This window comes from Temnothorax americanus, unplaced genomic scaffold (assembly GCF_048541705.1).
Source record: "Temnothorax americanus isolate GAGA-0224 unplaced genomic scaffold, ASM4854170v1 Scaffold12, whole genome shotgun sequence".
Lineage (NCBI taxonomy): Eukaryota > Metazoa > Arthropoda > Insecta > Hymenoptera > Formicidae > Temnothorax > Temnothorax americanus.
The window spans coordinates 4,022,134-4,045,720 of NW_027509253.1; the positions used below are offsets into that span (position 1 = coordinate 4,022,134).

General features: G+C 44.2%; 3 protein-coding genes across 15 annotated transcripts; 2 read left to right on the plus strand and 1 right to left on the minus strand.

Moving 5' to 3' along the window:
- The first annotated feature begins 116 nt into the window (after positions 1 to 116).
- Positions 117 to 12,271, plus strand: Lig (ubiquitin-associated protein-like lingerer). Of its 6 annotated transcripts, none has more exons than XM_077398753.1 (15): positions 117 to 250; positions 1,965 to 2,163; positions 2,676 to 3,039; positions 3,254 to 3,511; positions 3,932 to 4,125; positions 4,207 to 4,461; positions 4,568 to 4,885; positions 4,978 to 5,412; positions 5,490 to 5,672; positions 5,753 to 5,960; positions 6,238 to 6,443; positions 7,489 to 7,698; positions 7,794 to 7,919; positions 8,013 to 8,288; positions 8,377 to 12,271. In XM_077398753.1, exons 2-15 carry the CDS (start codon positions 2,032 to 2,034, stop codon positions 8,623 to 8,625), a joined length of 3,414 nt encoding a protein of 1,137 aa, XP_077254879.1. In that variant the 5' UTR covers positions 117 to 250; positions 1,965 to 2,031; the 3' UTR covers positions 8,626 to 12,271. The 6 variants fall into 6 exon arrangements, with proteins under 6 accessions (XP_077254879.1, XP_077254877.1, XP_077254883.1 ...); XM_077398751.1 differs by having other exon boundaries at positions 164 to 409; XM_077398757.1 differs by having other exon boundaries at positions 164 to 409; positions 7,528 to 7,698.
- A 265-nt stretch (positions 12,272 to 12,536) lies between these two features.
- Positions 12,537 to 14,855, plus strand: LOC143893418 (WD repeat-containing protein 13). Of its 2 annotated transcripts, XM_077398762.1 has the most exons (4): positions 12,539 to 13,103; positions 13,183 to 13,856; positions 13,933 to 14,225; positions 14,316 to 14,855. In XM_077398762.1, the coding sequence occupies exons 1-4, from the start codon at positions 12,971 to 12,973 to the stop codon at positions 14,560 to 14,562; spliced, it is 1,347 nt and encodes a 448-aa protein (XP_077254888.1). In that variant the 5' UTR covers positions 12,539 to 12,970; the 3' UTR covers positions 14,563 to 14,855. The 2 variants fall into 2 exon arrangements, with proteins under 2 accessions (XP_077254886.1, XP_077254888.1); XM_077398760.1 differs by having other exon boundaries at positions 12,537 to 13,103; positions 13,933 to 14,855.
- On the minus strand, positions 14,839 to 23,509 carry LOC143893414 (uncharacterized). 7 transcript variants are annotated; one of them, XM_077398748.1, is made up of 10 exons: positions 22,800 to 23,506; positions 22,384 to 22,526; positions 22,255 to 22,278; positions 19,237 to 21,775; positions 18,645 to 19,152; positions 18,009 to 18,555; positions 17,708 to 17,917; positions 17,255 to 17,381; positions 17,054 to 17,125; positions 14,839 to 16,959 (listed from the first exon to the last, which is right to left on the minus strand). In XM_077398748.1, exons 1-10 carry the CDS (start codon positions 22,885 to 22,887, stop codon positions 16,415 to 16,417), a joined length of 4,803 nt encoding a protein of 1,600 aa, XP_077254874.1. In that variant the 5' UTR covers positions 22,888 to 23,506; the 3' UTR covers positions 14,839 to 16,414. The 7 variants fall into 7 exon arrangements, 5 of the variants coding, with proteins under 5 accessions (XP_077254874.1, XP_077254872.1, XP_077254873.1 ...); XR_013255788.1 differs by adding an exon at positions 17,592 to 17,604 and having other exon boundaries at positions 16,891 to 16,959; positions 18,645 to 21,775; positions 22,800 to 23,509; XM_077398746.1 differs by having other exon boundaries at positions 18,645 to 21,775.
- Positions 23,510 to 23,587: the final 78 nt, after the last annotated feature.

Sequence of the window (23,587 nt, forward strand, 5' to 3'; positions counted from 1 at the left end):
CGATTGCCAGCCTGACCCACGACAAATACGCACGGATATATGTACATACGCGCACGGGACGGGAAAGAACCCCCCGATCCCCGATAAAGAGCGGCGGGTAGCGGTGCTGGTGCTGTGGCTAGCTGCCACTAGCTGCGCTGTTAGGCACTAGCAGTACTAGCAGGGTGCCCTGGTGGTGCGCTGGTGCATCAGGGAAGGGGGGCCCCGCGGTCACGTGACCGAGCTGCGTTTTGAGAGCGCACTAACCCAGGTACGAATACCGAACGCCGCGGTGCGTCCGTTGTTTTTCCCGTGGTATTTCGCGCGCCGCGGCCCCGAGCGCCGAGGTGCCGAGGTGCCGTGAATCCCGCACGCTTCCGCTTGCCGTCGCGCTTGCCGAGGCCCGCCCCGCACGACGCCCACGACAGCCGTGAGTTAACACGCAAAGAATTCACCTCTATCTTTCTCTCTCTCTCTCTCTCTCTCTCTCTCTCTCTCTCTCTCTCTCCCCCTCTCTCTCCCTCTCCCTCTCTCACACCCTCGGCCCTCGGCCATTCCGAGGCCCGTTCGGGATCCATTGATGCACCGCCGCGGCCGCCGCGGCGATGGTTGACAAGCCTTCCTCGCGCACAGCAGAAATCAGAAATGGCGTCCGCCGTGCACATGGCCCGCTGAAAAAGTGTTATCCTCGCGTCCGTGAGAGTTAATCGGCATCGCGCGCCGTTCGCCGAGTGTCCGACCCTCGCCTAGCCGTGCCGTTCGTTCCTCGGTCGTGAGGTCTGCTTTGTGCTTTTCCTCTTCGTCTCCGTGCGCCGCCTCTCCTTGCTCTTCCTCTCGCGCTCTCCCTTCTTCCCTCACTCCTCTCTCTCTCTCTCTCTCTCTCTCTGCCTCTCGTCGTCTCTCTCGTTCCATTTCTACGCACGGATTCTTCGTGGCGTGCAGCGGCGCGCGAGCGGTCGACGACGCGTCCGACCGGGTTGTGTTTTCTCCTTTTTTCCTTTTCTTTTCTCTAATCCCTTTCCGCATCTCTCCACGCGCTGCGCGACGAGACGCGAGGTTCGTCCGGACGGAGGAGTTTCCCCGCGACCGACGCGCGGTCTCTCGGGGTGCGTTTCCCGCCGAGCCGATTCCCCCCGCCGTTTTGGGCGTCCTGACGCGGTCGCGTCGCCGAAGCACGTGAACGTCTCGACGCGGCGACGCCGCCGTCGTCGTCGTCGTCGGAGCGGACGTGGCTCGCTCTCCCCATCGCCCCGAGTCGCCGACGCGATAAGCGTTAACATTTCGTTCAACTTTCGTCGTCTTCCTCGTGGCGGATCTCACGTTTTCCGTCTATCGTTATCGGACGCTCCTAACCTGGCGGCTCTCGTAGGTATTTTTTTACAAACTTGTTTCTGTCCACAAAGATAAGGATCTTTAGGTCTAGTTGTATCGCGTGGCGAGACCTCACTGGCGGTATTGTACGTAATTTTAATTTGACGCACGTTCGGATTGTAAATAATGGGTTTGTTTATTGTTGCTCGCTTCCAAATGTGCTCCAGTGATAAAGATATTTCCGTTTTGAACTTGTATCCGATTTATTCACAAGCTTAAAGAGAAACTAACTCTTGTGTATGTACAGATTTCACGTATGAGAACTGTGACACGTGACACGTGGCTTATGTAGGAGCCGAGTGATTGGAGTCGCGGGATAATAGTGAAAGAAAATACGGAAGTAGCTGATATCGGGATAAGGAGGGATAGGGAGCGAGATAAGGAGGCCCCAAAGGGCTATTTTTGGAACGTTTGAGAATGTAATTCAATTTTTGGAACTGTTTGCTCCCAGGAGTTACAGTAATTGCCTTGCGCAGCAAGATGCTAGATGTATATTCGGTTCTTAACGTACAGCTCGTCTTTGTGTGGTCGTACACGATTTACCCGCGTTATTGTAATAGAGATCATGGGTGACATTTATGCAAATATATAATAACGGATGAATTCTGTTTCAGACTGTAAATAGGGAGTGTACATAGTGTAATACGGTGCGTGCTTAGGTGCGTGGGATTTTAGTTGGCAATGAGTTCAAGCAACAAATCCTTGGTGTCCTCTGGTGGGAGAGGCACCAATAAAAATAAATCACAACAACACGGCAAATCAGATCATCATCAAAGTAAATCGTCAGATTCGACCAAGCATGACAAGGCCCAGGTTGGTAAAAAATAAACTTTGTGTATATATTGTGTACTTATTGGCTTATCGTTTCTGAAACGGGTTACAGTCTCATATTGCAATGACATATATTCTTTCACTCAAAACTTTTAACTATAATTAATCTTTTGTAAAACAAAGCACACGAAAAGAAATTGAATCTGACTTATTGATTGTGAGTCAATTGCTCTCACGCAGAATCACGCCATCTTGTTACATTGTTATAATCTAGAATAGAAATCTATAAAAGCACAAATATTGTACTCTTACAAATAAGTATGTATTTTTAACTTATAAAAGATCACTTTATTTGTAACAAAATATTTACTTTATTTGTGAGTAAAAATAATAAACATACAATAAATAAAAGATGAATAAAATACATATATATTACAACATTTGTAATATTAAACATTCTAAAGAAATAAGGGATGAATAAAATACATGTATATTACATCGTTTGTAATATTAAACATTCTAAAAAAAACCGTTTTGTAACGATTGTTATATAGCAAAACACAAGTCAAATGCGCAACGCGCAGATCATCGATACCAGAATGGCGGGAGGTGAGGATCCCATCATGAAGGAACGCATTAAACAGGTCATGGATATGACCCGGCGTTCGGAGGACGAGGTAGTCATGGCTCTCCATGACAATGACGGAGACTTGGATCGGGCTGTTAACGATCTTCTGGAAGGAGTGAAAACAGAATGGGAGGTTAAAAAGAAGAAGCCTCGTCAGCCCAGCGGTTCCAAGCAGACTACGGATCAGTCGGGTGGCCAGGACGACAATGGCGATTGGGAAGAACGACGTAACCAACGTGGCGGCGGCCCTCCGCGTATGCGCGGCCGCGCTAATCATGACAATCGTGGATGTTGGTTTAATCTATTTTTTAAATTAAATTCTTCAATTTTTTATTATTGGTTGAACCACATAGGAATAGATGTATACGGACATATACGTAAACATAAGATGATCTTTTTTTCCTCGTCGAGTTTTCTTTTACAATTTATAGCAAGAACATACGCAACAAAGATTCTTATTTTGTTAATTTATTAATTGTAGTTTTTGTAAAATTGCTTGGCTAGGGCGCGGACGGGAAAACAAGGAAAACGAGAGGAATATGGAAGACGGCATGCGCGACGGCAGCTACAGCAGAAGAGGCAGGGGTGGATCCGGAAGATCAGGTCGCGGATGTCGCAGCGGTGGTCGAGGTCTTGGTCCAAGGACATTCGCGAACCGCAACGATCCATCGTCTACCTCTGCTTCTCATGGTTTTAATCGTCCCATTGAAACCTGGACAGGCAGCGAGGAACAGCAACAAAGTATTCAAGAACCAAAAATGGGTAAGTTTTAATCTATGTTTGATTCTCGAAATTTTTCTTCCACTAAACCGTGATTACATTATCAACAAATTATTTCTCTAATGTTTATTTTTATCAACGTCGAATTTTAATCTTAGTTTAACCTACCCGGTCATTTTTTCCTAGTTCTAAGAGTTAGAAAAAGATAGAAAGTAAGTTAAACTGAGGTTAAAGTTAATCTACATTGGTGGAAATGGGCATAATAAATTTACTTTTTAATTGTGACTTGACACGTAAAGTGTATAAGATTAAAAAAGATACTTTTTATATCTTACACACATAAAGTTATAATGTATAATTTAATATATTATATATACAAATATATACATACACGAGTGTATGTATATATGTATTGGATATAATATATCAAAATATTATATCTATATGATAAACTGTATATAGATGCTTGGAATAATTTGGACTCTACAGAAGACTGGGATAACGAGGAGTACACGGGATCTTTGGCAGACACGAAAGTCTTCACACCGAGCACGAATATCCTCGAACCTCCGGCTGTTCTAGAAGAACAAAAGCCTCAGGAAATGTCATCTACGCAATCGGGTCAGGGGGTTAACCTGTCGCTGCTTCAGCAGGAGGTAAAATTTTATCAACAAACACTTCTAGATACATGTTCTTTTCCATATTCTAACGATCCTTCTTTTTCATATGATTTGTAGGAACTACCAAAATTGTCGGACATATCTACGATGCAGCAGCAGAGTTTAATACAACCTCAGCAACAGCAAGCCCAACAGCAACAACAGCAGCAAGTATTGGGCTTACCGACGATGCAACTGTCGCAACAACCCAGCGCTATTAGTGGCGTATTAACAGCGGCACAAACTCAATATCTGACGCAACTTACTCAACAGACGAGCGAGAAGTTGAAAGCAGCTGCACAAACGTCGTTTTCGTCATCTATGTCCAGTCAGGTATCGCAATATTGCTACATTTTAATGAATTCTCAATTCTTTGCGGTTAATCTTTTCGCAAAACTACCTAAAATCTTAATTGGCTTATATACGCTTGCGTTTACAGCCCCAGAGACAAGCGAAACAACGTCCAAGAGTACCTCCGCCGTCAAAAATACCATCGAGTGCCGTGGAAATGCCTGGTGATGCAGTTAACAGCGGAATCGGCTTTCTCGACGTACAATTCGGTGCGCTGGAATTTGGTAGCGATTCGAGCTCCCTCGACGGTTCGGCGAACGAAAAATATAACTCCACGAGTAATACGATCGCCGGTGTGGACATAACTTCCGGTGCGAATACCGCGAACACTGCCAATACGAGTAATTCACTCGACATCGAAACTACGCAGACTTCCACTACACCTTTCAACGCTAGCTCGCAGATGGTAGATTTTCCTTTTGTCAAATCGTTACGTAGTTATACGCAGCGTATATATGTCTTTCGATATATCAGATTATAATTGTGTGACGTTTTCAGTTACAGAGCACCGACACTCTGCCAGCATCCAACGAGCATACGATTAGTTCCCAAGGTTTCACTCGTGGAAGCAGTAGTGGCCAAAGCTTGGATATAACTAAGCAAGATTTCACGTCGCAAGTCTCACCCGGAAATGCGCCGACGTACGGTGGTACGACGACCTATCAGCCGTCGCAGAAATCATCTTTCCAGCCGTCGAGTGGCACGCCAAGCACCTACAATGCGTATTCGACTAATAACCAATCCCAGTCTAGCTTCCAAAATGCGTCAGGTGCTAACGCGAGTAGTTATTCCGCGACAGCAACGGTTTCGCAGGCGAGTTATAACTCGTCGACGTCGTTTCCGCAATCCAACACGCCGAACTTCAGTCAACCTTCTCCTTCCGCATCGGCGTCCGCGACTTCCGGTTACAACCAACCCACCACTAGCAGTCAGGTATAACTTGTCCGAATCAATGGCATTAAGAACTATTCCAAAGATACCAGTACAGTTCTACAATTTTTATTCGGTAGGTTTATCCGTCCGCGAGCGGGTATGTACCGGCTACAACATCGCAATATCCAGCGCAAGCCACCAACACGGTATCGAACAGCAATGCGGGGTATCAAGCTTACCAGCCCCAGTATCAGTCTTCTGTCACGACGTTTACATCTCCAATAACGCAAAGTTCCGGTTACCAGAGTGCTGCGCAGTCTGTTAGTGCAAATTCTTACTGTATCTTTTAGCATAGTTTTCACAGCTTGACAACATAGGTTTACGTGTAAAATATTCATAGGTTTACGCAAATCCGTACGGCAGTTACGCCAGTCAACCGCAGGCTGCGTCTCACAATCACAAATTGAACAGCACCGCGACGAAGGATTCGCAGTACGATAGCAGTGCAACGACATCGAACAGTTCCCTCGCGACGACCAGTGCACCAACGTTGGGTCTCACCTCGACATCTGTCAATAGCTCGCAGACCAAAGTGACGAATTCCAACGGTTAGTAGATATTCAGAAAGTGCTATTAAAAGTTCAGCAATCTTGGTATGTAGATTTTTCGTTCTTCAACGAACAGAGTATCATTATTCACTATCTGTACTATCTTGGGATTTGATTTTGCTTATTGATCCTTGTTTCCATCACACTTGGGAATATTTTTCCACTCAAAATTTTTATATGAAGTGATGGGAGTTGAACCTGGTCTTGACGGATGATTGCTTCGATATAGCTTCAGCATTGAATGATCCATTTTAACGAAAATATGTATTCTTTTCAGCTGTTCCAAAAAGCACATCGAGCGGAGTAGTGACGGGTAGCAGTGGTACCGGCAACATGACGAGCGGCGGCGCGGCCGGAAGTATGACGCCGATGCTCAGCCACCAATATATCATGGGCCAGGCGGGCGTACCATACGCAGCTTTCCAGCAACCCGTGTACAGTTACGAAGACATACAGCTCGTGCAACAAAGAATACCACACATGGTCAGTCACTTTTCGGTCTCGAGATCAGAGTTCATTCATTTCTCTATTTATTCAAATATAAATGCATTGCTCTCTGAGTAACGCTTCTTCGGGGTAACGTACGCTGAAACAGAATAGTTTGTCATGTTAATTAAGTGTATAATACGAGTCAAACGCGTACATAGGGAGAAATTTATTAAAATGTGTATGCTGCTCCGGAGCGCGCTTACTCCATTTTGTTGTTATTATTATTATTATTATTATTATTATTATTATTATTATTATTATTATTACCTGGTATAAAAATTCCGGAGGTAATTTCTTTATTGCTTGGTAGCTGCTCGTAATTCCATCATTCTTTTCGAAATGTTTCAAACTCCTATGGATGCCTTCACGACAACACCGTAAACTCGTTCTTGTTTCTCTTTTCTTATTTTTGTAGTAAGACGTTTCGTTATAAAACAATTTACATTAGTAAAGACAGATCGGCTTTTCGACACTACTTTGTGCAAACATGTCTTACCGATGGTAAAGAGAACTGGGAAAAAGTATTCCTGGAACTTGTTTGATACACTTTAGCTACGAGATTGTTTCGATCTCCGATCTATCTTGGCTTACTTTACTTCCTTCTTTGTCTTGACTTAATTGTGTACGAATGATGTTATGTATCTGAGATTATATGAAAAATATGCATATTTCCAATGTGGTATATACATAAGTGGTTGATGGAGGTTGTACTATTACTCTTTAGCTTGTTGTTTCGGATATTTTCAATTATATTAAACATGTGGGAAGCGTGCCGATAGCGGAGGAAGCGAATGTATTCGTATGTATGTATTGCGATTGTACCCGTGATTAGTAGCTCGATCTATCGCGAATGATGGTTTCCGGTCGGTTGAGAGTACCTTGATACTTTTTACACATAGCAATAGACCCAAGCAACCGCATGTTATTTGTCCCAGCTCGGTACGCGTAGAGACTTAGACGTTAGTTAGCCTTCTCTTGTATTTGGAGTACACAGTGTATGCATGTAGTTTTGTGTTTGGCCTTCCTGACTAACGTGCAGCCAACTACTGGTTACTATGACGCGGCTTTGGGCTATCAGACGACCGGTCCCGCTACGAGTCTCGGTGGTGGCAGAGGCGATGCTCTATCCGGCGTGCAAGGCGTACAGGGTGTCCAAGGAGTCCAGGGAGCCTATACCAGTATTAGCGACGCCAGGTTCGCTAGAAATGACAGCAACGCGTCACCAGTTCCTTCCACTATGTCGCAGCAGGTGAGTCTCGTCGAGACCAGCTTAGAGTTGTCGCTGGAAAAAAAAAAAAAAAAATACGCGATGTGCAAAAACTTAAAGTCGTATGGGATTTGCAGACCGCCACGCAACATCAGCAACCGATGATAAATCCTACTCTTCCTCCGGGATACGCGTATGCATTTACTTACGGTAGCGGAATTATGCCGGGAGGTTTTCAGTATGGGACTCCTGCCATTTATCCGGTAAGTTTTGCGCTTCGAACGGGTAGTCCGCTGTTTGTGATTTCACCCGAGATGGCCGGGCAGGAGCTAAGTTCGAGTCGATTTGTATCATAGCAAATAGCAACGGCCGGCAACGCCGGGACAAATAGCGGTGCGTACAGCGCCAAGCCGGGTAGCTATGGATCTGGTTACGGCGCCGGTGCGAGCTACGACGCGCTGGCCTCCGCTGGCCCGTCCGGCGAATACAAGGGCGCCGGTAGCAGCTACACCGGAACCCAAACCGGCAAAACCGGCACTTCCACGGGGAATACCAACACCGCTGGCTCTTCCGCAACAGATATCAGCGCCACGATGTACGCCAAGAGTCACGTTGCTCTTGGCAAAGTGAACGTGAGTAACGCTATACTTGTAAATAATTGTCGTTAGAAACCCCGTATTTTACAACGCGTATGTTCACACGCTCAATCGGTCCTTTTAGTCTTACGAAAAACAGACTTTCCACTCGGCCACGCCACCACCGTTCGGTCTTACGGGCAGTCAAAACGCTGGCTTGCCCGGTGGTTACGGCACCCCGCACTTATTCATCCCGACTATACCGCATCAGCTGCACCAGCCGCTTCATCAGGACGGCGGCAACAGCGGCAACCAAAGGTCCAACACAAGTTCGCAGAACAAAGCTCAAGCGAAGCCTGGATACAGTCCTAATTATTGGGCCAGTAGCAATTAAAAAGAAGAGAAGAAAAACAAAAGACAAACTTTTGAACGTGACACGGAGGAAGGACGAAGTAACGTAACATCCTGCTAGTAGAATAACGAGTCGTCCTTCGTTGTGAAAACACGTTGGTGTGACATATAGAGACTTTGACATTGTCAATAGTTAAAAATGACGCATAAAAATGGTAGACGAGAGACTTCAACTTTTTTTTCGGGAATAACACGAGTCAATGCGGAGAGTGAATTTTGAAAATTGAAAGGTATATGCAATTATTGACCGGAATGCTTCCTTCTAATGGTAATGAACAATCGATTCCTGTGTACGCTGTACATTCACTTGTACTTGATCTATAATTTATTTGTTCAGTTCAGCACACTCGCAAACTTCTCCAAGAGACTGGCGTAGAGCGCGATATCACAATAAAATAATTCTTTGCATTTTTATTATGCGGTGGTATACGTGCAAATCTTACATATGATAATTTGCATATTCCTTTTAACTGTGAATTGCACTCGTGCCAAATGAAATTGTAGCGTTTGTATAATGCGATGGATTGCGAAAGACGGATCATCGTCTGTATCGTTCGTGAATTTTATGACGCGACCATGTCACATATTCATGATAGGTTCATCTGATAACGTCGTATATGATACGACGAAGTCAGTGTCTCGCGACCTTCTCGTATGATGCATCGGAAAAGAAACTAGAAGAATAACATCCGTCGGGTTCGCACCGGATCTCCCTTTGTACATTACAGTGCAATTTCGAATGTATTTGTATTTGACTGGTAATTATAGGGTGATAATAGTGTGTCTTTATATTGTTCTCTTTTCTTTTTCTCGTGTATGTAAGCATCTTTGGCTTAATAAATAATAAAAGCGCATCTTTGTGAGGTAGCGTAGAACCATTTCCGTAAAAGGGCGAAAATAAAGGTGTACGCGAGAAAAACGTACTCTTGTATAAATTTATTATTATCGCGTTTTGTAGCGTTTTTATTTTTTTTGGTATGGCTCGTCCACAGCGACTTTGTGTAAAGTACAATCGTTGCACTCGCATACATTTGATTTGAACGCATTACGCATCTTTGTGATTAGTATTGATTTTTATTACTCCTTATTAATACGCATACGTCTATTCCATATTATATTGAAATTATTGCGTATAATCTCGGTTAAATGGAGAGACCATATATGCAACTCGCATTATTTCTAAGTGTAGCTTAAAAAAAAAAATCAAACATGCCACAAATATGTAGTAAAAATAGTGCTCTGCTCTTTTATTATTTTTGTACCTATCTTTACCTTTTGTCTCGCTAAATCCGCACACATTCGATTGAACTCGCAGAACGACGTGGGTCCTTTATTTTTCATAAGATTGACAACAATTGCGATTTACGTTTTATTCTGTAAACGGAATATCCTCAATTATGAGTTACAAGAGTATATCACGTTTTAAATTAGCATATTTTTATGTAAAATATTTTGCTATATTTTTCGTTGTTTCGTTCATTAATTTAGGTCGGCAATCAGATGCAATTTAAGTCATTTAATTGACAAAAATTATGTTTAAAATCATATATATCGCTCAACAACGACATGATTAAAAAATTGTCATTTTTGAGTTGGTTGTAAAAAAAAAAGAACGAAATCTTAGGATCTTTGAATGAAGAGTTAACAATACCTTTATTCCTCTACAATCAGTTGTTATATCAAAATCGCGTTAACGATATTTTTTATGATTCAAGACATTTTAAACTCATTTTCTGGAAAATTTTGTTTCGCGAATTATGTCATTGTTGCGGCAGATGAGCGATATGATTATTATTGTCAAGAGATTCGTTGGAAATTATCGACATAGGTATCTAAAAAACGTTACGGATTATCATTTGGCATACTAGTGCATTTCTAGATGTGGTAAAAGGAAAGAAATGGAAATAATTTCTCTCGAGGGAAGAATCAATCTCCATCGGATTAGCACAATCCCTAAATCTGTATTGTTTATCGTAAAGTTTTTGGAAGAGCGGCGTCAGAGACGTTATCAAATCAAAAGTTGCAGCTTTTTTACGATTTCGAAAAGTAGCCGCAGCCTCGACGCTCGCACGTGGTGCGCGCAGAGAGAGAGAGAGAGAGAGACAGAAAGAAACATCACGACATGTGATGTTTTCCATTGCAAGCTTACAATCGTACACGTTCCTCGTGGTCTAATATCCGTTCGATTTAAATCGCGAACGATTAAGATGAAGACGAGACTCAATATGACCGATTATCGAGACGAATGAGCATATATAGTAACGACGTAATGTGCAGTAACGGTGATTAACAGCGATATTTGTATCTTTTTCATTGTGAGATTGTAATAAAAAAAAAAGATAAAGAAAGAAAGCCATTATCGATTCCGTCTGATGTACACATTCGTTAATATTGCATTATTCGCGCTGATTAGAGATTGTGCGTACTGTATAGCTATATACATATTAATCGGAACGAAATAATACACGTATATTGACCAACAGTGGAACACACATATTTTGAAGATATACTTTACATTTTTGCATTGTGAATAATGAATGATCGCAGATTATTCCTCCGGTGAGAAAGCGAGAGAGCGAGCGAGAGAGAGAGAGAGAGAGAGTTAGAGAAAAAAGAGAACGAGAACAAGCTGAAAGCAAATACGTCGAACGAAGGAAGTAAATGTAATGTGAAGCGTTTTTTTTTCACAAAGGTGCTGTGAGAATTGTTACGACTTGCGTGTACGATAAAAAAAAAACGTGAGGAATAATGTTTCTTCTAAGCACAAACATAAAAAACGGGCCGACGAGTCCGACGGTCGACAAAGCTTTACCGCTAATATAAAAAGGCGAGAAGTAAATAGTTGTAAGTAAACTCTTGTTAGCGACTGCATATATATACATATATAAATATATAAATACTTATAAACTCGTATAAATATATATACATAAAGAAATTGCGGTATGTGTAGGATGCGTTTTGAGAAGATCGGAAGACCAAATGTAGATTAGCTTCCTTCTTTTTTTTCGGGGAAAAGTGTAAATCTGTACTCAAGTGAACTCTCGGGAGAAAGAAAGAGAAATAAAAAAGAGAGAAAATCGGGCTACATTGTCTTCGCCGTGGTCCAGCGTACGTGGACTGCTAATAGCCACTTATTAACGAGTAGAGAATACACGTTCGCGCGAATGTACACGCAGACCGGCATCAACGAAGGAACGATTGATGAAACGACCGGGAGAATCAAGTAAAAAATTTTCGTTTATTGTCTTAGTGTATGTTTTATAGTCGATTTCAGACTTCATCGTGTATACTCGAATCAATTTAGGGCGACAAAAGAAGTATACTAAGTGTAATTGTTGCAAAATGTAAGCGGGGGAAGCGAGGGTTACTGAAAACGACATAAAAAAAGAAAGAGAACGAGAGAAGGGTGGGAAAAGGGGAGAGGAGGAGATTTGGAGTTAAGCACGTTTGTTCTCATATAATTATACATTAATAATTTTTGTATTTTTGTCAAATATTAACCGAGCGAGGGGGGAAATGCACGATATATGCATTACTCAACTATTGCTATTATATGATTCATAATAATAATAATGATAGCTACTACTGTGTATAAATATGGATATATAAGAATAAATGTATTAAAGAAGTCTGACGATTTACATATCCGTTGTGCAAGTGCTTGTATTATGATCCCAAGCATTTAACGCCGTTTCCCCGATTTCCTTGAAGCAACTTCCTTATTGCTCCACAATTCTTCATTTCTTTAAAAATTGCTGTTAAAAGTCGATACCTTTTCGCGAAATAACAGTCTGCTCATTTTGAAAACTTGCGGCGACCGATCGAATCGATTAATCGATGTATCACGCGTACCCGCGTCAATTTGAAGTGCGAGGAGGCGAGGAGTCTGAACGTGGCCGAAGGTCGAAGGTCGAATGTCGGAGCGATGGGGAGCGGCCAGGAGCGACGTAACCTCAAAATGCAAAAAATTGGGAACGAGGAGTGGTCGATCGATCTTAATAAATAGTATCCTTTGGAAGAAAGTCAGGTTTTCGAACGATGACCGACGTTAAGACAATCGAAGGAAAAGGCAGGAGGATTTGGCGTGGAAATAAAACGTTGCCGCTGTCCGAAGAGGTTACACGTCGCAGAATGTAGTCGACATGTTTACAAATGAGGTCGATTTGTCATTTAAAATTTAATCTTGAATAGCGAAAACGAAAGGAAATACGTTTCCTCGTTCCACTAGAAGGTATCTTCTACGCAGGCAAGTCGCATCGGGTTAGTCGATAGGAAAATAGCTGATGTTTCTTGGAATGCTTCTGTGAGATATCGTTAGGCGCACGTCGATGACAGAGGTATTACAAATCGGTAACGTCGAGGCTGGTGGACCGCAGAAGATGGCCACTACGTGGCATCAACAGGTTTTCGCGCTCGACGCGAAGTACAACACACTGCGGGCGAATAAGCTCTCCAGTCTGGGTTAAGAGTTTGGACGCTTTACTCTCATTACTTTAATTGGTCGAATAATCTTGATTACCCTCGAGTTCTCTCGCCACAGGCATGCTGTACATTCGCCGAAGGAATCAGCTGCTTCGGGAAAAGTTTTCTATGGATCCGGAGATCGGCGCGCGATACTTGAAACTGCGATCGGAGCTGTTGCGGCAGCGTTACGGGGAGAGGCTGGAGCAGAACAGCGTGGGGAGTCACCCGATAAGCGAGGAATCGTCGGAGAACAGGGCGAGGCATCGGCGAGTGCAACGAAGATCGACAGCGGAGAACTTTGCGTTCGCCGGGGTTCATCATGTTTTCGATCAGCACAAAGCAGCTGTAACGATGCTCAAGTTTGCCAACAACGACAGGTCCAAGTTGTGTTGCGCGTCGCTAGACGGTACCCTGTCCATATGCGAGGTCGTCAGCACACCACCGAAGGTGATCGTTCTTCTGGAGGGTCATCGTAATGGTGTGACCGCGCTCGATTGGAGTATTAGCAACGATCTGATTGTTTCCTCCTCCTTGGACGCGACGATAAGGCTGTGGAGAGTATGCGCGGATGCAGAGCCGGCTTGTCTGCGAGTGGTGGACGATCAGCACCGGGCGGAGGTCCTGTGCTGCAATTTCATCCCCGCGAATAATAATTTGATAGCAGCCGGCAATTCTCAAGGATTGATCCAGATCTTGAATGTATCTACCGGCATATATATGCGCGGCGGTTCCTGCAAAATCGGCGGAAAGGTCGGTCTTTGTCTCAAGAAAAAAGGCGATATTCAAAAAGCAAGCTCGGCCAAATTGTGTTATGTAACTTTTCTAGATTCTTTCCCTGGCGTGCGAGGGCAGCGGTGGTTCGATAATCTGGGCGGGCAACAACAGAGGCGTTATAGTGGCTTTCCGACTGGAACCCGGCATAGGACGGTTGACGAAGCTGCAGAGAGTGCAGGAAACCGGCGGAATGATAACCAGTCTCTCCTGGCGCTCCTGGCTGTCGAAGGATTCTCCTTGGGCTGCGCTGTTGGTGAGCAGCGCGTGCAACGCCGTGCTATTATACCGCGTCGCGGACAATCACGGTTCTTTGTACTTCTGGAGAAAGTATCCTGTCAAGCATAGGTATTATTTTTATCGTGTAAAATACGCTTCTTGTTTTAATATTTTTGCTTATGATACAATACTCATGTTTGCGTGTACTTTTTTTTATAGGCTTTACCCCTTGAGGTCTACTTTCTGTCCGCAAATGGGCGCGTGCTTAATAGCTACGGGATCGGAAGATGGTGCCGTTCATTTATTGGATTCAGCGAGAGAGGGAAAGGCCGCTAGGATCAATCGACTGCACGGCCATGCGACACCCGCATTAGCTTTGTCCTTTAATTACGACGAATCTTTACTCGCATCCGCAGATCACGACGGGTTGATTATCCTGTGGCGTAATCATCAACGTAATTTATAAACTATTCTGCGGAATCTTCATCAAACTGAAAGAAATGGCTCGCATTCAGGTTCTTCGGGCTTTAAGGCAAATTATAAAAATATTACGACATATCTCCGTGTAAATAACGCGATGTATAAATGTGTAGATTTATCTGGGAGATTAAGAGATCAAAGTTTTAGTATTATTATATACATTTGTACAATAAAACGCCTGTATTATAAAAATAAAGATATTGTATATAGAGAATTAGGATATTTAAAGATGGTCTGGAATCTGAATGGAATAAACTGTCTCTTTTCTGTATAACAATATATTAATTGTTCTCTATTTTAGCTTATGTCATAGTGAGCACAAAGCAGTATCAGTAATAATAAGTGTGGTAATAGCGAGAGACGTGACAGCACTCGCGGTGCTACGACAGCAGCGATTCGTTTGTATATCCTCTCGGTATCGCGTGCATTTGTGAAACGACAGCGGCACAAATTCCCACACGGTTTTCATACGACGCTAAACTATATTTGCATTTCGATATTGTTTCGTAGATTCGTTCTAGTTACAACAGTCTCTTCGTGTCCAGGACGAGTAATTATACAATGAGATACATTATTGCAAACAAGTATTTGTAAAAATTTTTCTAAAACAGCATTTTAGCGATCGTACCCCATCGTTCATCGCGCTTCCGCGAGTATTTCAGATCTATAGAAATATCGTTTATACAATGTGCCATACTGAACTCATGTTAATAATTACTTTGTTTGTATTGCACACTTTCATATGGTATCGTGAAGTAAATGTACCGTAGACAAAGTTATCGGTTAGCATAAAAGTAAATATCTGAATATTTATGTTACGTTATCATAGAAAAGGTAAACGTTTCTGTAACATGATAACTCTTTTGTATATTTCGAGTAAAACAAACAGGTGCGACGAATTCTCGCTTTAGTACAAGATGCGCGAATTTCCAACTCAAACATATTCGATGATGCAAGAGCTCTCGTCTCGTTTCTTAAATCGCAATATAAAACATATCGATATACGCGCTATATGTATTCTTCTGATCACAGTTCTAACGAAAGTAAAAATCTATCAATACATCGTGTATATATCGTGTAGAAAATTAGTCGTGCAAGTATTTTCCTTCGCCACGAATCCTTAGTGGGATGGCAGTCCCATATACTTTGCTATACAATACTTCGATAACGTAGAGAGCAGAGATTTGTTAATAATATTTAATATCAAGAAATCATGACAATGAGTGTTGGCAAGGTAAAACAAAGGGGATGACGTGAAAGATGATTATATAAGAGTTTCTTATAGAGGAGTCACAAAAATAATCGTTCTACATAGGCACTACTGCTCGTTTAACAATTACACTATAAACAATAATTATTTACACGCGCAACGAATTGTTCATCGTAATTCAATGTAGCTCCTACAAATCGATTGTCTAAAATTAATACTTATATGTTTACTTTTTACACAGTCCTTCCGTTGTCACTTATTTCTTCTATCATGACGTAAACCGTCATGCGGATAGAAAGCTTTATTAAATATAAAGCCGCGACTATCTATATATTGACACGCTTTTTTTCCGTATTCGCTACAGAACAGTCATAACAACTCCGCTAACAAAATCCGTTAGACAACCGATCGACTTGTACAGCCTCGAGTAATATCAGCTACATCTTTCCTATATACATTTGTTCGAGATTCGTGTGTCGTAGTAATAATCTCATCGGTGATAATCAAATCGGATCGCGTGCGTTAACAAAGAGAATTCACCGCGCATTTTTCACGACGAGATTGTTTCGGACGGACTTGGACTAAACTGTCTTCATTCTAAAATTTCATTACAGACTTTAGTCTCACTTTAATCACGAGTTAAAACACTGCACTTTTCGGTAGGCTCCAGCGTCTCCTGACTATCACACTGAGAGATTCTTGTAGAAGATGGATCGACCTGGATATCTTCTTCGTGAGGCACCTTTGGCAATGCGTTATCGTCATTCATTGAACTCGATACAACAATACATTGGTCCGGCGTGACGACTTTCTCTACGAGTTCTGACTCGTGATTCTCTTTAATGTCTAATTGCTCGTCGTCCGCGTGCGATTGTCTCGCAGAAACGAACGGAGCGGACGGTGTACCATTCGACGATACCAAGTTTAATTTCAAACGATCCCTAGTGTGTCTTAACTCGCCTAATTGTTGCTGCTGACACTGGTCATATTCATGCGCGAAATCAACGTTGTTTTGGTGCGGCTCTGGTCGGCAGCTATCCGTTTCGTCCCGATCGTCGGACAAGCAATGCGTAGCCGCGTTCGCACCGGGAAAAAATTGGCTGACGTACTTACTTTCACCAGTTTGGAATTGAAATGGTCGATTTGAACTAGTTACAAAAAATTCTTCGTTTCCTGTAACGAAAACAAACGCCGTCAGACGTTATGTAGGCATCGAAAAAATATGCGGTACATCGTATAAGTCTTGTCTTGGTGAATTCATACGTACCAGCATGATTGGCATCGTCATAATCTAAAGGATATAGATCTAATCGTGGTTCGTTCATCATTTCTTCCCAATCTGCAACACAAAAAATATCAAATAAACCGTCATTTTTATTCGTTTATTTCAGATATTTGTCTTTCTGATATTCAATTTTGGGAAATAAATAGGTAAAAAATATTTATCGATCGTATGTAAGAAGTATACCAGTGTATGATGTTCGTTCCGAGTTGGTAATGGTATCCGTTTGACTGTCCGCTGGTAATGTTTCCTTCGGGTACTCGTATACGCACTGGTAGCGTTGCTTCTTGAACCACACGCTCTTCTTCTGATCCTGAACAAATCGCGCATTGTCAGTCCGACAATTTCCCGTAGGAAAATATATGCTCGAGTTACACCTATATTTAGCATTTGTCTAGCGTGTACATTTATAAAAAAGTACGTGCGCTAAGTACCTCAAATTTAAATTTCTGCAAGGGAAAGAGTCACGGGAGAGGAATGTTAAAATTACATGCATTGCTCTGTACTTAAGTAATCGACACACCTACCAACTCATCCTAGCGGCAATTGAAAGAGGAGAAGACATCATTAATACCGATACAGGGACGCGAGTAGTTTTGCATACGATATATTTATCTGTTACGGCGTTTGTCAACTTACCCCTGATTTTAACGTTTTGTCTGGAGACCTCAGTGCCGATCGATGCGGTGCTAAAGCGGCATTCCAGGCCGAAGGAGTGAATTCCTCCTCCTCCTCTTCGTCCTCGACGGCCAATTCCTCTTCCAATTCAGCACTCGTCGTCGTATTCGTCTTGTCGTTATTCATAGTACTTCTGATTCGTATTTGCTCGACATGTGGCTCGTTATACCTCTGCAGGGCGCAAATTTTGATTAAGTTTTGGAAAAAAAAAAATAGAGAAACAATAAGTACTCAATGCCACAATAGTTTTGAAGCGACATACCTTCCATACGAATTCACCGGAACTAGAACTGTTATCCTCATCTTCTTCTTCTTCTTCTCCATCTCCATCTTCCTCCTCTTCCTCCTCCTCTTCGTCTTCGTCTTGACTACAGCATTCGCGTTCGGTGACGAAACTCGTCGACATCAAATCATCTTGCAACGGTAGAGGTAAAGGTAAAGGTAACGGGAAGGACGAAGGTAATTGCTGCCATTTGGATTCTTCTTCAGGACTCGGTAACGGCGCGCCACCGCTTGTTTTCACGATATGCGACTTATCCTCCAACGGGTGTATCATTGAACAAGTATAATCTAAATTCTCCTCGTCGGACAGATCGCCATTCGTTGTGTCTCGATCTTCGTCCTGTAATCGTCCCTCCAACAATATCATTTCATTCGTACGAGTGTCTACTAATAGCACATCTTCGGACGGCACCGATTCTCTCGAAGCGACGGATGTCTCTCTCGAGTTCGACATTAAAGACTCGGAGGTGACGGTGCTTTCTCGTTCTTCCAGAATAGGACTAAGCGGCGTCCCGTACACGTTGTACCTAAACGCAATAGAAAAAAAATTTCATAATATTCTAATATAATGAAAAGTTTTTTAATTTTTAGTTAATCTATTTTCAAAGAACCGTACCTGATCGAAATGTCTACACCTCCGCTAACTTGATTGGACAAATCTTCGCCATCCTCATCGTCCCACTGTTTGCCGTACGCGTCGTCGGAGATGGAAGGATTCTCGTCATCGTGTGCTTCCAAGGATTCCACGATCTGCATTTGAGCCTGAGGCAACTTTTCCCTGAGTTCATTACGAATCGCCGTTACGAATTCCTCCTCCATACCGAACGACACGTACGAGTTGTCGCTGCGTAAGCTCACCGTCGAACTATCCTCGTCCTCGTTCTCGTAATCTCCCTGCGAGCACTGTTCATCTCGCTGAGTGTTAAAGGTGTCCAATTTTAAGACGCACGTCTCCGCTTCTGAGTCGCGCGATTGGACATCACTATTGGCTCCCTGCATTTTTTCAGATATCACATTTTTCTTCTCCATCTCGATGTCCTCTGCCACATCTTCATACCTTACTTTCACCCGATTCGGACTCTCTGTGTCGCTCATTTCAGTCGAATCGGAATTGGTAACGTCAACTTTAACAGAAGCATGGTTTAAGTCAGAAGTACTCTGTTTCGAAGGCGATATGGCCTTCTCGACGTCAGGTGTAGAATTCGTACCTTCCGTCATACTTTCAGGGCCAGCGGGCGTGGCGTAATATTCCGCGTCGAGAATAGTGTCTAGCTCGAATAGAATTTGGAATGGTTCTTCTTCGGAATATGACGATCTCGAAACCGCGGTGCTGTTGACCGAAGACAGGGGGTTACCGGGCGTCGAGCAAACCGCTTCCTCCTCCTCGCAAGACTCCTTGTCGCGGAAACCAGAATCGGAGCTCTGTTCGTCGTCCGGCGTGGACAATTGCTTCCTTTCTTCCTCGTCGTCATTTGGCAATGGCTTTTCTTCTATTTCCGCGTTCTCTACCATAGAAAAGCTATCGTCGGCGGTGTAAATCGAATAGGCATTACAAAACTGTGGTGCATCTGGCGTAGACACGGTCACAGTCAGTTCTGGTGCGCTAGCATTAATTCGCTCGGTCGATGCGTCGATGTATTCATTGAATTCCGCCTCGTCTGAGAAGCCTGGTACTTTGTGCTCTAAAGCGGAATCTAACGCGTGATTCCAAAGTAAAACGTCTACCGTATTGGTCTCGGCATTATTCGAAATAAAACGATTAGGAATACCGTCGCTGTCCTCTTTATCGAGGGGTATATCGTGATCCTCCTTCTTTTCTACTTCTTCAGCGGAGGACACTTGGTCAGGTACATAGCGAAGAAGGGGGAGGTCCGGGTCCCCCTTCGACAAGAGTCTTAATACGTGCTTTTCGCCACCGCGTTGCGTACTATCCGCGCTTGCATTAGATTGCGCGCCGTCGTTACTTTCCGGAGTCTTTCCCGCGCTGTCCAAGGAGAGACGCAAGATCGGCGTCTGGCCCTGATCTATGGTCAGAGTCAAGAGTTTCGGTCGTTCTAGATTTTCCAAAGACCGAACTTTACCGGCGGCATTGCTCGGCAAAGGATCTCGCAGCTTCTTCAACGCTTCATCGAATTCATCCGTGGGCACGGTATGCCTAAGGTCGCTGTCGCTACCGGTCACGGATAATTTCTTCTTGACGTTCTTCTCCGACGTTTGCGCTCCTAATGACCACTCCGCGTCGGAATCGGGATCGATATGTACAAGCACCATAAGGTCCGTCACGGACTTGGACTTCTGTTTAACTTTTTCGGTGTAAACACCCCGCTCGATTCGACACTTCCAGCTTTCCTCCTCGGTCTCCGAGCCAGATTCTTGAAACATCGTGGCAGTCTTCATTCTGGGAATATTCCTCACTTGTTCGTCAGGTCCGAGACGAAACGAGGACTGTAGCGAGTCTGTCGTTTGCGCGTCATCCACGATATGAGTCCAGTAGTCGGAATCGATGCTACCACGTAGATCTTGTAAGCTAGCACTGCGTACGTGCTGTTTGTAGGTGTTCGCGCGCAGACTCTCCCACCGTTGCTCGAAATCCATGTGCGCCGAATGTTCATTCAGGAGAATCTGTTTCACGTCGTCCAAGGTAGGTCTGTCTTTCACGTTGACGTTCAAACACAAGCGAATCGTTTGGAATATATTTGACGGACAATTGGCGTGATGATTTTGCAGCAATCGCGTGCCGTTTGGCAAAAATTGATTCTTTAAAGATAAGATCATCTGAATGACCTGTTCGTCGTTCATATCGTTGTAAGGCCTTTCTCCCCAGCTGGCGATCTCCCAGAGGAGAACCGCGTAACTCCACATGTTGGCCTGTAACGTGATCTCTTGCGTTTCGATGGTGGTGTCCGTACAGTTCAAACTTTCCGGCGCGGACCATCTGATGGGCAAGGCTCGGTCTCCCACAATATAATAGTCTTCGGGATACTTTTCGACACCGGTACCGTAATCACCTAACTTGGCCGACAAGTCTGGAGCGATCAGACAGTTTCTCGCGGAGAGATCCGTATGCGCGAAACCGTGGTTATGCATGTGTTTCAAACCAGACGCGACCTCCATCGCAATTCGTATCGGAACGTTTTCCTTGACGAGCGCTTCCCTCGACTTGGTATCGCGGTTCGACAGCAAGAAACCTTTTAAGTCCCCGGCCGGACACGATTCGAATAGCAGAAGATAGGGATCGGTCTCGAGGCAGAAACCAAGTAGAGCCAGGACATTTTGGTGGCGTAGCTTCAAGTACGGCGTGGCCTCGCCGAGAAACCAAGCCTTCTCCCTAGTGGTAGCTTCTTCGGTGAGAATTCTTACCACTACGCCGCCTGATTTCGACATGCCCTTCGACCGTTCCAAATCCGCCCGACCTTCGACGACTTTACCAAACCATCCGTGACCTATTTCTCTGAGATATTTGAGTTTCTCTCGCGGGACATAAAGCTCGTTGGAGTTAAACCACTCGCCGCATGGCTCCTGTAGAATGGAGCGATCCGTATCCTGATCCTCGATGCGCGGCGCTGACAAAGGTATCGCTTTGTGTTTCGGAGTGCTTCTACTTCCAGACACGATAGACTCCACTGGCAAGGGTTCAAATTGCACCCTCTCGGAAGCGGCTAACGTCCTGGAGGCATCCAATTCCAGTCTTTCGACAGACGGATCAAACGCACTTTCCTGTCCTGTACTGCTCCCATCTTTGAATTCCTACAACGATAACGATAGTGTCGGTTTGTGCGGTTTTGTACAATCGCAACACGTTGCGATACAGACGTAAAGATTAGTTGCTAGTATACTACGCATGCTACTTATGAACGTGTTTAAAGAGAGATAGAAAAACCTAGAGCGTGCCTGATGCTTATAATTATAAAATGTATAATCAAATTGTCTCTTTAAAATTTGAAGAGACACATCATCTACGTTAAATTATAAAAATCTAGCCCTACAATAATATATAATTATATGTAATATGTACTAATTGTACTAGATTCTATCTATAAGAATGCATTTGTCGAACGCAATCTACATAAGAAATATAGATTTATGTAATAAATCAATTAAGTCCACAGACGTCAATCGCAATTTACATAGATAGAATCTGTACTTTTAGCTAAGCATTAATTTCGTTCACATTCTCGTTCTGATAATTATGGCGACATATAACGGACCCGCAACATCAATGTTACCTGATTGCATTTCTCTGCTTTGTCCTATAATTAAGAGAAAAAATGCAGAGACTGGGGTTAGAGTTCTAAAACAGTGGCATCACTTTTTCTAACGTCTACTTTGGTTACGTAAAAATCACTCCAAATTACCTGAAATCCTTTGGGTCTCCTGTGCCTCTGGCAACAAAGGCATCCGGCTAAAGTTAACGCCGTGGCGGTGACGCTCGACAGAGCGATCGCGTAACGCATCCAGTAATGTTCCCATTGCCAGGAAGCACGTGCGTGTGGCGAATCTGCGACGACAAAGCAAAGTTATTGGATAGAGCCCCGATAATATTTACAATCGTTGCCACATATACGTCGCCAATGTCGCTTGTCAATGTAACCCGCGTGTTTCATTTCCCCTGTTTTTAAAGAAAGAGAGGCAAGGGACGCGAGATTTCTACCTTCCTGTCTATAAGGACGGTGCACGTATACACACATATGCGATTGAATTCAAGAAACAGGACAATCAACATTGGCAACGTGCGCGTGCACGAAGGCGCTTGCGACGTTCCCGGACGTACCAGCGGCGAGCGGCGAGGGCACGGGGTAGGCCGCGAGCATCGGTAGACCCACCCAGAAGAGCCAGCACATCCGACGTAGATTTCGCATCGCGTACCGGGTACAGTTCCTCGTTGTTCGCGTTTCCAATCCGGCGGGCTGGCCTAGGTCATTCTACGCGTATGCGGTGGCGGCGGCGGTGACGGCGACAGCGACGGCGACGGCGACGCGACGACAGTCGTCACAGACGTTACGCGGGTCGACGGCGACGCGCTCATAGTCCCCGACTCCTCCTCGAAAGGTGGCGAAGCGCGCGGCAGGGACACGGCCTGTCCGGGCCGCGCGCGTGCATGACAACTGGTACCCCAGACTCCAGACGGCGGCGTCGCCGACGAGCTCCAATCCAACGACACTGGTAGAGGCGCGATCACTCGCGCATGATGCACGACGAGAGACGTGCCCGCACCTTCTCCACGCACTCTCTAGGCATCCCCGTGCATCGTTCCCATGCGGAAAAGCGGCCCGCCTAGGGGGAGAAAGCGCCGACAGATATCTCTGTCCTCGTCGCGCTTGGCCTGACCGCGCCGACCGCGCGCGCCGCGCGTGCATTCATCGTGCGACAACACGTCGAGGGCTTCTTCCTGCGATTTGTAATATTTGTACACGTCAAAAATTCGCCCGACGTCGCTAGTCGCGTTATGTTATTCCCATGGACTTGGGGAAACAATTGGGTGTGAAGCATCTATTCGGGAGAGGGAGGGACGAGCATGAAAAGGAAAAACGGGCCCCCCGATTAGCGATACGCCATGTT

Coding starts and splice junctions, on each gene's coding strand:
- LOC143893414 (XM_077398746.1), bottom strand. CDS start 22,887: ATGCGAAATCTACGTCGGATGTGCTGGCTCTTCTGGGTGGGTCTACCG. Junction 22,527..22,799: donor GCCCTCGCCGCTCGCCGCTG/GTACGTCCGGGA, acceptor TTGTCGTCGCAG/ATTCGCCACACGCACGTGCT. Junction 18,556..18,644: donor GGTGTAGACATTTCGATCAG/GTACGGTTCTTT, acceptor TATTGCGTTTAG/GTACAACGTGTACGGGACGC.
- LOC143893418 (XM_077398760.1), top strand. CDS start 12,971: ATGACAGAGGTATTACAAATCGGTAACGTCGAGGCTGGTGGACCGCAG. Junction 13,104..13,182: donor GAATAAGCTCTCCAGTCTGG/GTTAAGAGTTTG, acceptor CTCTCGCCACAG/GCATGCTGTACATTCGCCGA. Junction 13,857..13,932: donor CCTGCAAAATCGGCGGAAAG/GTCGGTCTTTGT, acceptor TAACTTTTCTAG/ATTCTTTCCCTGGCGTGCGA.
- Lig (XM_077398753.1), top strand. CDS start 2,032: ATGAGTTCAAGCAACAAATCCTTGGTGTCCTCTGGTGGGAGAGGCACC. Junction 5,673..5,752: donor ACCAGAGTGCTGCGCAGTCT/GTTAGTGCAAAT, acceptor AAATATTCATAG/GTTTACGCAAATCCGTACGG. Junction 8,289..8,376: donor TTGCTCTTGGCAAAGTGAAC/GTGAGTAACGCT, acceptor CGGTCCTTTTAG/TCTTACGAAAAACAGACTTT.